Raw genomic sequence first — 13,286 nt, 5'->3', positions numbered from 1 at the left:
TTAAAAATATTTTAAATTCAGGGTCCAAGGCCCCACAGCCAGAATGTTGTTTATTGATTAGGGTGTATTTTCCAGATATTACTTGCAGAGAGAGATTAAATATTTTAGGGCATTCAAGTTCCACTGACTTGAGTTCATGTCTTTTCCAGTTTTCCTCAGGGGCTTCTGTAGCTGAAGCAGATTCTCAAGGCCTGGCCTCGCCAAAACTGAGCCCCTGACCCAGGCAGGGTAGTGAAGCTCCACACCACCGTCCCTCGTCCCCAATTTTTACACCATCGCACTAAGCCTCCTGGTCCTGCCACTGGCCGTGGTTGCCAAATAGCATAGACACCAGGGTGTGTTGGTTTGAACATGCTCCGCAGTTCAGTTCCGGGGCTCTGGCCCCAGGGTTGCCCAAGAATGCCCCACACAGTTACAATCCCCCTAACCCCTTGAGTTTAACATCTGGCCAACAATAATAATAATAATAATTATGGCTATTCGTAAAAGTGCTTACCTTGTGCGAACACTGTTCTAAGCGTGGGGTAGATATAAGGTAATCAGGTTATCCCACCCGGGGCTCATAGTCTTAATCCCCATTTTACAGTTGAGGTAACTAAGGCAAGGAGAAATTAAGTGGCTGCTCAAGGTCATAAAGCCGACAAATGGTGGAGTTGGGATTAGAACCCACGTTCCCTGTCTCCCAAACCCATGCTCTTTCCACTAAGTCACGCTGCTGGGAATCTGTCCGCATTCTTCATATTTAATGTCTGTCTCCCCCTCTGTATTGAAAGCTCATTAAGGCAGGAAACTTTTCTGCTGATTCTATACTCTCGCAAGTGCTTAGTACAGTGCTCTATCCATAGTAAGTGCTCGACAAATACGATTGATAGTCCACTAATTTCTGTTGCATTTGTACTGTCCCAAGTGCTTAGTACAATGATCTGCACTTAGGAAGAGGTGGGGCACCAAACTCACCTAAATTCACTTACTACTCTGTATTCTTCCAAGCTCTTAGTACAGTGCTCTGCCCCAGTAAGGGTTCAATAAATACAATCGATTCATTGATTGATCAGTCTTCCTGAGCCAGGGGAGGGATTTCTTCACAGGGTTGAGGTGCTGCATCTCTCCCATTTTCAGAATATTCCCAGAAGAACAGCCTTCAGGTACAATTAGCTCAAGTGCTAGTTTAAGCTATGTAAAGACAGCTTTTTCCTCCCGCAACTGCTTCGTGAGGACCGAGAGATCAGGATGCACAAGACAGGACCAGTTGCAGAAAACATCAAGCATGGCAACAAAAGAGACACCCTTACCTTTAGCCACACCACACTCGTAGGTGGATTTCACTACAGCGGTGTCCTCTTCCTATACCAAGGCTGTGCTGTAGTAGGAAAGTAGCAAGGAGTGGTAGGAGGAGTTAAGGTGATTGAGTGCTTTAAAGCCGACGGTAAGGAGTGCCCTGTTCAATCCAGAAGCAGATGGGCAACCACTGGAGTTCTTGAGGAGTGGGGAAACATGGCCTGAACGTTTTTAAAACATTCAATTCTATGACTATGAAGAGGGAGAGAAAGATGGCCCAGTTACACTTCATGATGACCCGATCTGTAATGAAGTCATTTTAAGGGAGATTAACACACTGAGATTAGGGAGAGTAGAGTTCCTCTAGTAACAGTTTGCTCACACTGTGCCCCCATCTAATCTTTTCCATCACTGACAAACTCTTTCCCACATCCTCCCTCTAGCCTAGAACTCCCTTCCTGCCCATAAACCAGACCACTCCTCTCCCCACCTCAAAGCCTTATTAAGGTCACATGTTTTTGCTGAAACGAAGCTTGATACTAACATGCAAAATTTTTGAGGGATTGGAGCATAGTACATTCTACTGCATTTAACCTGAGTCAGACTTTGGTTAGAGTATTGGATGAGCAACGTGGCTTAGTGGCAGGAGCATGGTCTTGGGAGTCAGAGGATGTGAGTTCTAATCCCAGCACCACCACTCATAATAATAATAAAGATGTTGGCATTTGTTAAGCGCTTACTATGTGCCAAGACTGTGCTAAGCGCTGGGTTAGATACAAAATAATCAGGTTGTCCCACGTAGGGTTCACAGTCAACATCCCCATTTTACAGATGAGGGAACTGAGGCACAGAGAAGTTAAGTGACTTGCCCAAGGTCAGCTTCGCTGACAAGTGGAGAAGCTGAGATTAAAACCCATGACCTCTGACTCCCAAGCCCGGGCTCTTTCCACTGAGCTGCACTGCTTTCCCCTCTGCTGTGTGACCTTGGGCAGGCCTCTTCAGTTTTCTATACCTCAGTTGCCTCATCTGTAAAATGAGGATTAAGGCTGTGAGCCCCACGTGGGACAATCTGATTAGCTTGTGTCTACTCCAGCACTAAGAATAGTACTCGGCACATAGTAAGCACGTAACAAATACCATTGTTAATATTATTATTATTATCTCTTACAGGAGGCCCTCCAAATAAGGCCTCATTTCCCAGACTCCCACTCCATTCTGTGTCATCTATGCACTTGAATCTGTACCTTGAATCTCTGGGCACTTGGTGATAATAATTATAGTATTTCTTAAACTCTTACTACATGCCAGGCACTGTACTAAGTGCTGGGGTAGACACAAGCAAATCGGGTTGGACACAATCCTTGTCCCACAGGTGGCTCACAGTCTTAATCCTCATTTTACATGTGAGGCAACTGAGACACTGAGAAGTTAAGTAACTTGCCTGGAGTCACACAGCAGGCATGTGGCAGATGAGGGATTAGAACCCAGGACCTCTGACTCCAAAGCCCTTGCTCTTTCCACTAGGCCAAGCTGGTAGCAGCGTGGCTCAGTGGAAAGAGCCCAGGCTTGGGAGTCCGAGGTCATGGGTTAGAATCCCGGCTCCGCCACTTGTCAGCTGTGTGACTCTGGGCAAGACACTTCACTTCTCTGTGCCTCAGTGACTTCATCTGTCAAATGGGGATTAACTGTGAGCCCCACGTGGGACAACCTGATTACCCTGTATCTCCCCCAGGGCTTAGAACAGTGCTCTGCACATAGTAAGCGCTTAACAAATACCAACATTATTATTCACCCCACCCTCAGCACTTATGTACAGAGCTGTCATTTAGCTATTTACATTAATGTCTGTCTCTCCCACCAGACTGTAAACTCAGTGTGGGCAGGGAATAGAATCTATCGATTCTATAGATCTATAGATTCTATGGTTTCACACTCTCCCAAGTGTTCAGTACAGCGTTCTGCCCACAGAAAAAGTGCAATAAAGACCATCAGTCGATGGATTAATTGAAGTCACGTCTCTGCTAAATCCACATTAGAACTTCCCTTCATTGTCAGTTCCCCCCAGGAGGTAGCCCACCCAACACAGCCTCCTCCCACCTCCCCATTCACACACACTCTCACCAGCTCACACACACACATCACACTCAGAATCACGGTGGTTTTCCATTTTTCCCTTCAGTTCCATCAGGCTTTTTTTTTGGCTGATCTCTTGATTAGTAGCAGATGTAAAATCCACCACATGGAAGAGAACAAAGCACTGCAACAAAGAGAGCATTTTCGTTCTCGATTCCCGAGGAGGAGGGTGGCCTCAGAAGCTCTCTGTAGAGCAAGTATTCAGGGCCCACCCAGGCCCGCTTCCAGCCTCTTCAACAAAGAGCCCAGTGCCCTGATCCACTCCCTGAGAGGAAACCACTCTCTGGATTTTGGTGAGCCAAACCGTGATGCTGTCAGTACCACACGGGAGATCAAGGGTCTCTTCTAAGAAGCTTTGCGTTTTTCCTCTTGCCACATGGTACTCCAGCTACCGGCATTAATCCACAAATTTAGGATTACTGGGTTTATTCGAGTTCATGGAAAACCCGATACTTTAGAGCTCTGAGCTACCAGATGTTGCCGCTTCCTTATTCTGTGGGCTGCCTTATTCAGGAGAAAACTTCCATCCCACTTTTACTCCATGAGAGTCAGTCAGTCAACTGTATGTTGAGGGCTTACTGTGTGCAGAGCACTGCATTAAGCACTTGGGAGAGAGAAGTGAATCCCAGCTCTGCCACTTGGCAGCTGTGTGACTGTGGGCAAGTCACTTCACTTCTCTGGGCCTCAGTTACCTCATCTGTAAAATGGAGATTAACTGTGAGCCTCAAGTGGGACAACCCGATTACCCAGTATCTACCCCAGCGCTTAGAAGAGTGCTCTGCACATAGTAAGCCCTTAACAAATACCAACATTATTATTTTATATATATATATATATATATCACAGACACATTCACTTCCCACAGTGATCTTACAGATGAGAGGGGGAGACAGATAAACAAATACAATTACAGATATATGGGGCTTTGGAGGGGGGGACGAATCAAGGGAGCAAATCAGAGTAAGACAGATGGGAGTGGGAGAAGAGGAAGGAAGGGCTTAGGGAAGGCGTCCTGGAAGAGACATGCCTTCAATAAGACTTTGAAGAATAGTTCATTGGATATGAGGACAGGGGGCATTCCAGGACAGAGACAACATGTGGGCGAGAGGTCGGTGGTGAGATAGATGAGATCGAGGTACAGTGAGTAGGTTGGCATTGGAGGAGCGAAGCGTGCGGCCTGGGTTGGAGTAGGAGAGTAGCGAGTGAGGTAGGAGGGGGCAAGGTGATTGAATGCTATAAAGCCAATGGTGAGGAGTTTCTGTCTGAGGCAGAGGCAGATAGGCAACCACTGGTGGGGGGGGGGGGTCTTGTGAAGTGTGGAAATGCGGCCTGAACATTTGTAAAACATTCAATTCCATTTCCTCCGTTTTGTCTTTTTTTTTTTTTTAGCAATGTTATCTGTTAAGCACTTACTGTGTTCCAGACATTGTATTAAGAACCGGGGTTAGTACAAGCTAATCATATTGCACACAGTCCGTGTCCACGACTGGTTCTCCGGCATCTCCCATTCTAAGTTCTCCATCGATCTGTGTATCTCCTTAGCCCGGGTTTCTGAAGTACTGGGGGAGGTCATAGTTATATCTGCTATTTCTTCATTATTTACCCACAGAAAATACTTTAGGTTTGTTACCAATTGCAATTTGGGAACCTGAATAAATCTCTTGTCCCTGCAGTGAAGCTAATCGAATTGTGCACTATAGAGATACAGCTACATTACTGAAAGCTATGAGGCTATTTAGAAAGTAAGGGCTTCTATTTTTTTTTTATTGGAAACCTACTCTGTATTCCATCAGAGGTAGAGGAAATTGGGGGAGAGTGAGCGGCCGCGGGGCCTAGTGGAGGGAGAATAGAACTGGGACTCGGGAGACGGGTTCAAAGCCCGATGCCATCATTTGGCTGCTATCATTTGACTTCTCTAGGATTTGACTTTTCTCGACTTGACTTCTGTAGGATTTGATTTCCTCATCTGTAAAATGGGGATTCAATACCTGCTCTCCCTCCTCCCCACGCCGTATGCCCTGTGGGACAGGGACTTTGTCCAATCTACTTCTATCTAAGCGTTTAGCCAAGTGCTTGTCACATAATAAGTGCTTAACAAATATTGGCATTATTAGAAAGCAGAATTGTCCCTTCCTCAGATTACTCTCCAACACACATGGGTCCCGCAACTGGGTCGATGGTTTCACTCAGGATCATATAAACAATCGGATTAGCTTGTATCAACCTCGGCACTTATTACAGTGCTTGGCAAATAGTAGGCGCTTAACAAATGCCATTACTGTTTGGTCACAGAATGAAAGCATCACTATTTCATCGGTGACTCGATCTTGGTTCTAGGATGTCAACCCTAAACTTGCTGTGTGCTTCTCTCAAATGAGAAGAAGTCGAAAAGGTACTTTCAAATTCATCCAAAGCTACTATTCTCAGAACTGTTGCTGTGGACATCTTTCTGTACCTGCCAGTCTTAACTGCCTCCCATTTTGAGAGGCTCCATGCCCATACCTTTCCACAGAAAATATTTTTCAACTCATTCCCCAAGAGGGTATGAGGTTTGAATTTTGTGCTGGTTCCAGGGGGACCTCTCAAATACCTGAGTTGGGAGCCCAAATTCTAAAATGTGTCTGTTTTCTTTTTTCTATGGCATTTGTTAAGCATTTAGTATGGGCCAGGCACACAGTAATCAGGTTGGACACGGTCCATATCTCACAAGGGGCTCACAGCTTTAATCTCCATTTTCAGATGAGGTAACTGAGGAACAGAGAATAATAATTATGGTGTTTAAGTGCTTACTATGTGCCAAGCACTGTACTAAGCGCTGGGTTAGATACAAGGTAATCAGGTTGTTTCACGTGGGGCTCACAGTCTTAATCCCCGTTTTTACAGATGGGGTAACTGAGGCCCAGAGAAGTTAACTGGCTTGCCCAAGGTCACACAGCAGACACGTGGTGGAGCCGAGATTAGAACCCATGACCTCTGACTCCCAAGCCCGTACTCTTGCCACTAGGCTATGCTGCTTCTCTAAAATAATAATAATATTTGTTAATAATAATAATAATGTTGGTATTTGTTAAGCGCTTACTATGTGCCGAGCACTGTTCTAAGCGCTGGGGTAGACAAAGGGGAATCAGGTTGTCCCACGTGGGGCTCACAGTCTTAATCCCCATTTTACAGATGAGGGAACTGAGGCACAGAGAAGTTAAGTGACTTGCCCACAGTCACACAGCCGACAAGTGGCAGAGCTGGGATTCGAACTCATGAGCCCTGACTCCAAAGCCCATGCTCTTTCCACTGAGCCACGCTGCTTCTCCAACTGCATACTATGTACCAAGCACTGTTCTAAGAGGAGTGAAGTGACTTGCCCAAGGTCACACAGCAGACAAGAGCTGGAATTAGAACCCAGGTTCTCTGACTTCCAGGCCTGTGGCCTTTCCACTAGGCCCTGTTGCTTCCTCTTATCATTTTTTCACCGAATGAGTTCAGTACTGTAAAATTAGGTCCTATCGCTACCAGAAAAGGAAACAAAATTTATTTTGAATAACTGATATCTGACTCTCTGGTGGTACTTGATCTTTGAAAAAAGCTCACTTCTCACATTTCTGATGCATGTGTGCGTGTGTGTATCTTTCTGACTGCAGTCACCCAACAAGCCTACCGTTCCTCAAGAGAAAATCAGACCACTGACCAGCCTGGACCATCCCCAGAGTCCTTTCTACGATCCAGAAGGAGGGTCCATCACGCTTGTAGCAAGAGTTGTCATCGAGCGAATTGCTCGTAAGGTAACGTTACCACATTTCCCTGGGCCGGCGGGCTTGGCAAAGAAAACTTTGTCCCTTTTACCTCTTGGAAAAAGCCTAAATCTGGCCATGTTAACAACCGTGCAATGAATGGGGACTCTAGGTACACTCATGATTTTGTAAATACCATTAATATTACTAGTCCTGCTTCTACTATATCTACTTCTATTATTTCTACTGTTACTATTACTTCTGCTTATTACTACTGGTTACTATTACTAACTCTACTATTCCTACTACATTGCTACTATTAATAATAATAATAATAATAACAATAGTTGTTAGTAAAGTGCTTACTATGAGCCAAGCACTGTTCTAAGCAGTGGGCTAGATGTAAGTTAATCATGTTGTCCCACGTGGGGCTTACAGTCTTATTCCCCATTTTGCAGATGAGGTAACTGAGGACCAATAATAATAATAATAACGTTGGTATTTGTTAAGCGCTTACTATGTGCACAGCACTGTGCTAAGTGCTGGGGGAGATACGGGGTCGTCAGGTTGTCCCACATAAGGCTCACAGTTAATCCTCATTTTACAGATAAGGTAGCTGAGGCACAGAGAAGTTAAGTGACTTGCCCAAAGTCACACAGCTGATAAGTGGCGGAGCCAGGATTAAAACCCATAACCTCTGACTCCCAAGCCTGGGCTCTTTCCACTAGTCATGCTGCTTCTCTCATTACTATTATTACTGCTACTGATGCTGCTATTACTAATACTAATATCACTATTACCAACACTACTGTTCCTCATATTCCTTGATATCACTTGTTAAAATGATGACTCCAGATTTGAGATGATGCCGCATATTTTTACTCCTCCGCTCACCTTTCCCCACACATCTGTGGGCCTGCATCCTGTCTCCTGAAGACCTCCTGCCCACCTGCCCCCAGCCACTAAGTTATGGCTGGGAGACATTTTCCAAGGCAGAACAGTGGAAATGGAGAAGGAACAAACACAAATATTTATAGTTCCATTTCTGACTGCTCCAGTGTCAACAGTATTTCCTTGCACACACAAAATTAAATTGAATCAGACTGGAGTTCGTTCCCAGGCCCAGCCCACAGCACATTTTAGGTTTTTTTGTTTGGTTTTGGGGGGTTTTTTTAATGGTATTTGTTAAGTGCTTATTACTTGCTAGGCAGTGTACTAAGTGCTGAGATAGATACAAGCAAATCATCTTGGACACAGTCCCTGTCCCACCTGGGACTCACAGTCTATTCTCGGAAGCAGTGTGGCCTAGTGGAAAGATCCCAAGCCTGGGAGTCAGAGAACATGGGTTCTAATCCTGGCTTTGTCACGCGTCTGCTCTGTGACCTTGAGCAAGTCACTTAATTTCTCTGGTACTCATTTCTCTCACTTGTAAAATGGGGATTAAGGCTGTGAGCCCCAATGGGGGACAGGGACTGTGTCCAACAAGATTATCTGTCTCTACCCCAATGCTTCGAAGAGTGTTTGGCACATAGTAAGCATTTAACAAATACAATTATTATTAATCCCCATTTTGCAGAGGAGGTAACTGAGGCACAGAGAAGTCAAGTGGCTTGCCCAGGGTCACACAGCAGAAAGGCCCTTCTGACTCCCAGGCCCGTGCTCTTTCCACTAGGCCACTTTGCCTCTCCTGTGTCAGCATGGGCTCTTTCTCCCGAATTCCCAGTGAACCATGGCAGGTCTCAGTTGGTTTTTGCCGTATGCAGCAGATTCTCCGGCTGTGTCACTCGAAGGGAAAGCAGCGCTTTCTAAAGGGCATAAGCACTGAGGCACAAAATTTGCTGTTTTAGTTGCTGGCAAATTATTGTACACTCCAACCTGTACGTATTCGTCCGTCTAATTTCTACCTTTAAAAGAAACATTTCCTTTGCAGGGCGAACAATGCAATATCGTGCCTGATAATGTCGATGACATTGTGTCAGATTTGGCTCCCGAAGAGAAAGACGAAGGTACTGATTAATTTCTCGGGGTTTTTATTATTTTTTTTTTTTTTGCAGTTTAATTAAGCCTTGCTATGTGAGCCTTCTGTTCATTTCGTCCTCCAGCGTTTCTTGTGTATATTGTGTCTTGGTGGAGCGCTTAGTATTAAAAACACATTCACGCTCTGCAGTTTCAGGCTGGGGTCTAATGAACACTGCCTGCTTTACAACAATTGCTCCAAAATGTTCACGTTTCTGAGCCAGCAGTGAACCGGGCCAAACCTAGATTAGAGACTCTTCCAACTGTGGTCCCAGAGGCAGGACTGAGGAAGGATGACAGCTCAACCCAAGCTGAAAATCGCTTCCAGTGGAGTCAAATCAAGCCACTGTGATCCTCAACACAGGCACTTGAGGGTGCTTTCGCACTCAGTCAGCTCTCCCTCTCCTACCTTACCTCGCTGATTTCCTACTCCAGCCCAGCCCACACACTTTGCTGCTCTAAAGCCACTTTGCTTCGATTTCATCTATCTCGCCCTTGATCACGTCCTGCCTCTGGATCAGAACGTCATCCTCCTTCATATATGACAAATTACAATTCTCCCCGCCTTCAAAAATTTAGTGAAACAGCATCTCCTCCAAGAGGCTTCCTCCAACTAAGCCTTTATTCCCCCTACTCTCTCTGCCTTCTGTTTCATGTACGCACTTGGCTCTGTACCCTTTAAAAACTTGATATTCACCCCACCCTCTGCCCGACAACATTTATGTACATATCTGAGATTTATTTTAATATCCATCTCCCCCTTTAGACTGTAAGCTTGCTTCTTTTATTCGCTTGCTCGTTTAATGGTATTTGTTAAGTGCTTATTATGTGTCTAGCACTGTTTTAAGTGCTGGAGTAGATACAAGTGCATCTTGGGGACACAGTTCCTGTCCCACATGTGACTCACAGTCAAATGGAAGGGAGAACAGGTATTGAATCCCCATTTTACAGTTGAGGAAACCAAGGCACGGATTAGTGAAGTGACTTGCCCAAGGTCACACAGCTGTCAAGCGATAGAACCAGGATTAGAAAACAGGTTTCCAGGCTGTGCTTCTTTCCACCAGGCCACACTGTTTCCCTCTTTGCGGACAAGGAACACGTCTGCCAACTCGGTTGTACTGTGCTCTCCCGAGAACTCAATACGGTGCTCTGCGCACGGTAAAGGCTCAATAAATACCATTGATTGTGTGCTTGATTGACTGGCTTCCTGTGGAGCAATAGGCTAAGGGCCTTATAGGTCTGCCAACATCCTCATGAGCCATCTGGGTACCAGTTCCTGGAAATATGGACAGAATTATGGCCATGGAGAGCCAAAGCCATATCTTCACACTGAATCATGTTCTCCACAGTCATGCACATGCCATTTTGTTTTGCCAACTTATCACAGGAAATCCAGGAAAACCAAGCACTGCAAGGCCACTTCTCCATGAAGAAAGTGCCTCTAAATGAGATTTTATGCCCATGGTGTCCAACCGGCAGGGGCCACTACAGTGGGAACAGGGGAGAGGCACAGGACGGGCGTCTTGTTGCTTCCTGGTGCACTCATATTTTATCGATAGAGCACCCATCACTCGCCTCCCGCCATCTATCAGTCAGCTCAGCCTAGTGGATAAGGCACAGACCTGAGAGTTAAAAGGACTTGGGTTCCAATACTGACTCCACCGCTTGTATGCTGTGTGACCTTGGGCAAGTCACTGAAGTCTCCATGTCTCAGTTAGCTCATCTGTAAAATGGGGATTAAGACTGTGAGCCCCAAGTGGGACATAGACAATGTCTAACCTGATTAGCTCATCTCTACCCCAGTCCCCAGTACAGTGCCTGGCACCTTCATTCATTCATTCATCCATCCATCCATCCATCCATCCATCCAGTCGTATTTATTGAGCGCTTACTGTGTACAAAGCACTGTACTCAGTGCCTGAGAAAGTGCTAGTCTAAACTATGAGCCTGTTGTGGGCAGGGATTGTCCCTATATGTTGCTGAATTGTACTTTCCAACTTTCCAAGAACTCAGTACAGTGCTCTGCACAAGGTAAGTGCTCAATAAATACGATTGAATGAATGAATGAAAGTACAGTACTGCAATAAACAGTGACATTCCCTGTCCACGGCGAACTCATAGACTAGAGTGGGGAAGACAGACATCAGTAGAAATAAATAAAAGTAGGTGCTGAACAAATACCATTTAAAAAAATTGTATTTATTGAGTGCTTAAGGAATAACATAAAAATGGTATTTATTGAGTACTTACTGTGGGCAGTGCTTCCCTAGCGTCTTGACCATTCCTGGTTCCCTCTGTTCTCAGATGACACCCCTGAAACCTGCATCTATTCCAACTGGTCCCCGTGGTCGGCCTGCAGCTCCTCCACCTGCGAGAAGGGCAAAAGGATGCGACAGCGCATGCTGAAAGCCCAGCTGGATCTCAGTGTGCCCTGCCCTGACACGCAGGACTTTCAGCCATGCATGGGCCCGGGCTGCAGCGACGAGGGTAAACGGAGCCGCGTCTCCTCGGAACGATAGTGGTGTCTGTGGGCGGGGGGTGCGGCAGTGTGGCTCAGTGGAAAGAGCACGGGCTTGGGCGTCAGAGGTCGTGGGTTCTGGTTCCGGCTCCACCACTTGTCAGCTGTGTGACTTTGGACAAGTCACTTCACTTCTCGGTGCCTCAGTTACCTCATCTGGAAAATGGGGATTAAGGCTGTGAGCCCCATGTGAGACAACCTGATTACCTTGTATCCCCCCAGCGTTTAGAGCAGTGTTGGGCATATAGTAAGCGCTTAACAAATGCCATTATTATTATCACCAACTCTGCTGTATTGTACTCTCCCAAGCGCTTAGTACAGTGCTTTGCACACAATAAGCGCTCAGAAAATATCATTGATGATGATGATTTGTGAAACAATCAATGGAATTTATTGATGTTGGTTTTTTGGTATTTTTTTAAATGATATTTGTTAAGCGCTCACTATGTGCCAGGCACTTTACTAAGGACTGGGATAGGTACAAGCCAATCAGGTTGGACGCAGTCCATGTGACATATGGGGCTCACAGTCTTCATCTCCATTTTATAGATGAGGGAAATGAGGCACAGAGAGGGAGAGTGACTTGCCCAAATCACCCAGCTGCCACTGGGCAGAATTCTGTAGATTTCCTGGGTTAGTGGCCTAGGAACGGCATGGCCTAGTGAAAAGGGCTCATGACTGGGAGTTAGAAGGTCCTGTGTTTTTATAGAGCTACTTCAATGGTTAGTCATTTTCTTCCTATGGTGACAAATTTCCCATTTGTGTCATTCTTTCTGGAGGTGTGACCCTTATCTACTTTCTTCACCCTCAGCAGTCTCAGCTTTGGACAGTTTGAAGCTTAGTGGGAAGGAAGAGGGTCTGGGAGACGGAGAACCTGGGTTCTAATCCGAACTCTGCCTCTTGCCCCGTGTAACTCTGCACAAGTCACTTAACTTCTACGGGTCTCTGTTTCCCCATCTGTGTAAAGGAGATAAAATACTTCTTCTGTCTCTATTTTAGACTCTGAACCCCGTGTCAATTTGATTTTACTGTATGTACCCGATTGCTTGGGAGGGTACTTGACAAACATCACAATTATCTGTGTGTACTCCTTGGGGGAGGGTTATCTTCATTTCATCTGATCTGGCACCAGTTGGTCACAGTCAGAACTCCTAGTGCTGAAGACAGTTGGAATTCTGTGGCTTACCCTACTCTCTGGTAAATTATATTTTGCTATTCTGTCTCATTTCCAAGCCTAAAATCTTTCTTCTTTAAAGTTTGCCCAACCCTGAACATCTTTAATCTATTCCTTATTCAAGAAACATAAGCACCATCACAGAAATCATCAAAAACTAAGAGCAAATGAGAATCTTTGATTTTTATGATTCTGATTTTAGCAAGTGCTTGCAGTTTTCCATCTGTGATTGACCCATTTCTGACCTAGGTCTCACTCAGTGGATAGACCATGGGCCAGGGAGTCAGAAGGGCCTGGATTTTAATCCTGGCTCCGCCACATGTCTGCTTTGTGACTTTGGGCAAGTCACTTAACTTCTCGGTGTCTCTCATCTGTAAAATAAGGATTCATTCATTCATTCAATAGTATTTATTGAGCTCTTACTATGTGCAGAGCACTGTAC

General features: G+C 45.5%; 1 protein-coding gene across 3 annotated transcripts in view; it reads left to right on the top strand.

The window, feature by feature from the left end:
- SPON1 (spondin 1) overlaps nt 1-13,286 on the top strand; it is a 387,007-nt gene that overhangs the window by 361,306 nt on the left and 12,415 nt on the right. For 2 of the 3 annotated variants that reach the window (XM_039911464.1, XM_029060288.2), the window contains exons 9-11: nt 7,047-7,187; nt 9,067-9,142; nt 11,457-11,639. In XM_039911464.1, the coding sequence (XP_039767398.1) occupies nt 7,047-7,187; nt 9,067-9,142; nt 11,457-11,639 (400 nt within the window). The remainder of the gene's footprint in view (nt 1-7,046; nt 7,188-9,066; nt 9,143-11,456; nt 11,640-13,286) is intronic. The other variant, XM_039911465.1, reaches the window with a different exon arrangement.

This window comes from Ornithorhynchus anatinus, chromosome 3 (genome assembly GCF_004115215.2).
Source record: "Ornithorhynchus anatinus isolate Pmale09 chromosome 3, mOrnAna1.pri.v4, whole genome shotgun sequence".
In the NCBI taxonomy this organism is placed as follows: Eukaryota; Metazoa; Chordata; class Mammalia; order Monotremata; family Ornithorhynchidae; genus Ornithorhynchus; species Ornithorhynchus anatinus.
This window is presented reverse-complemented; position numbering and strand designations above follow the sequence as displayed.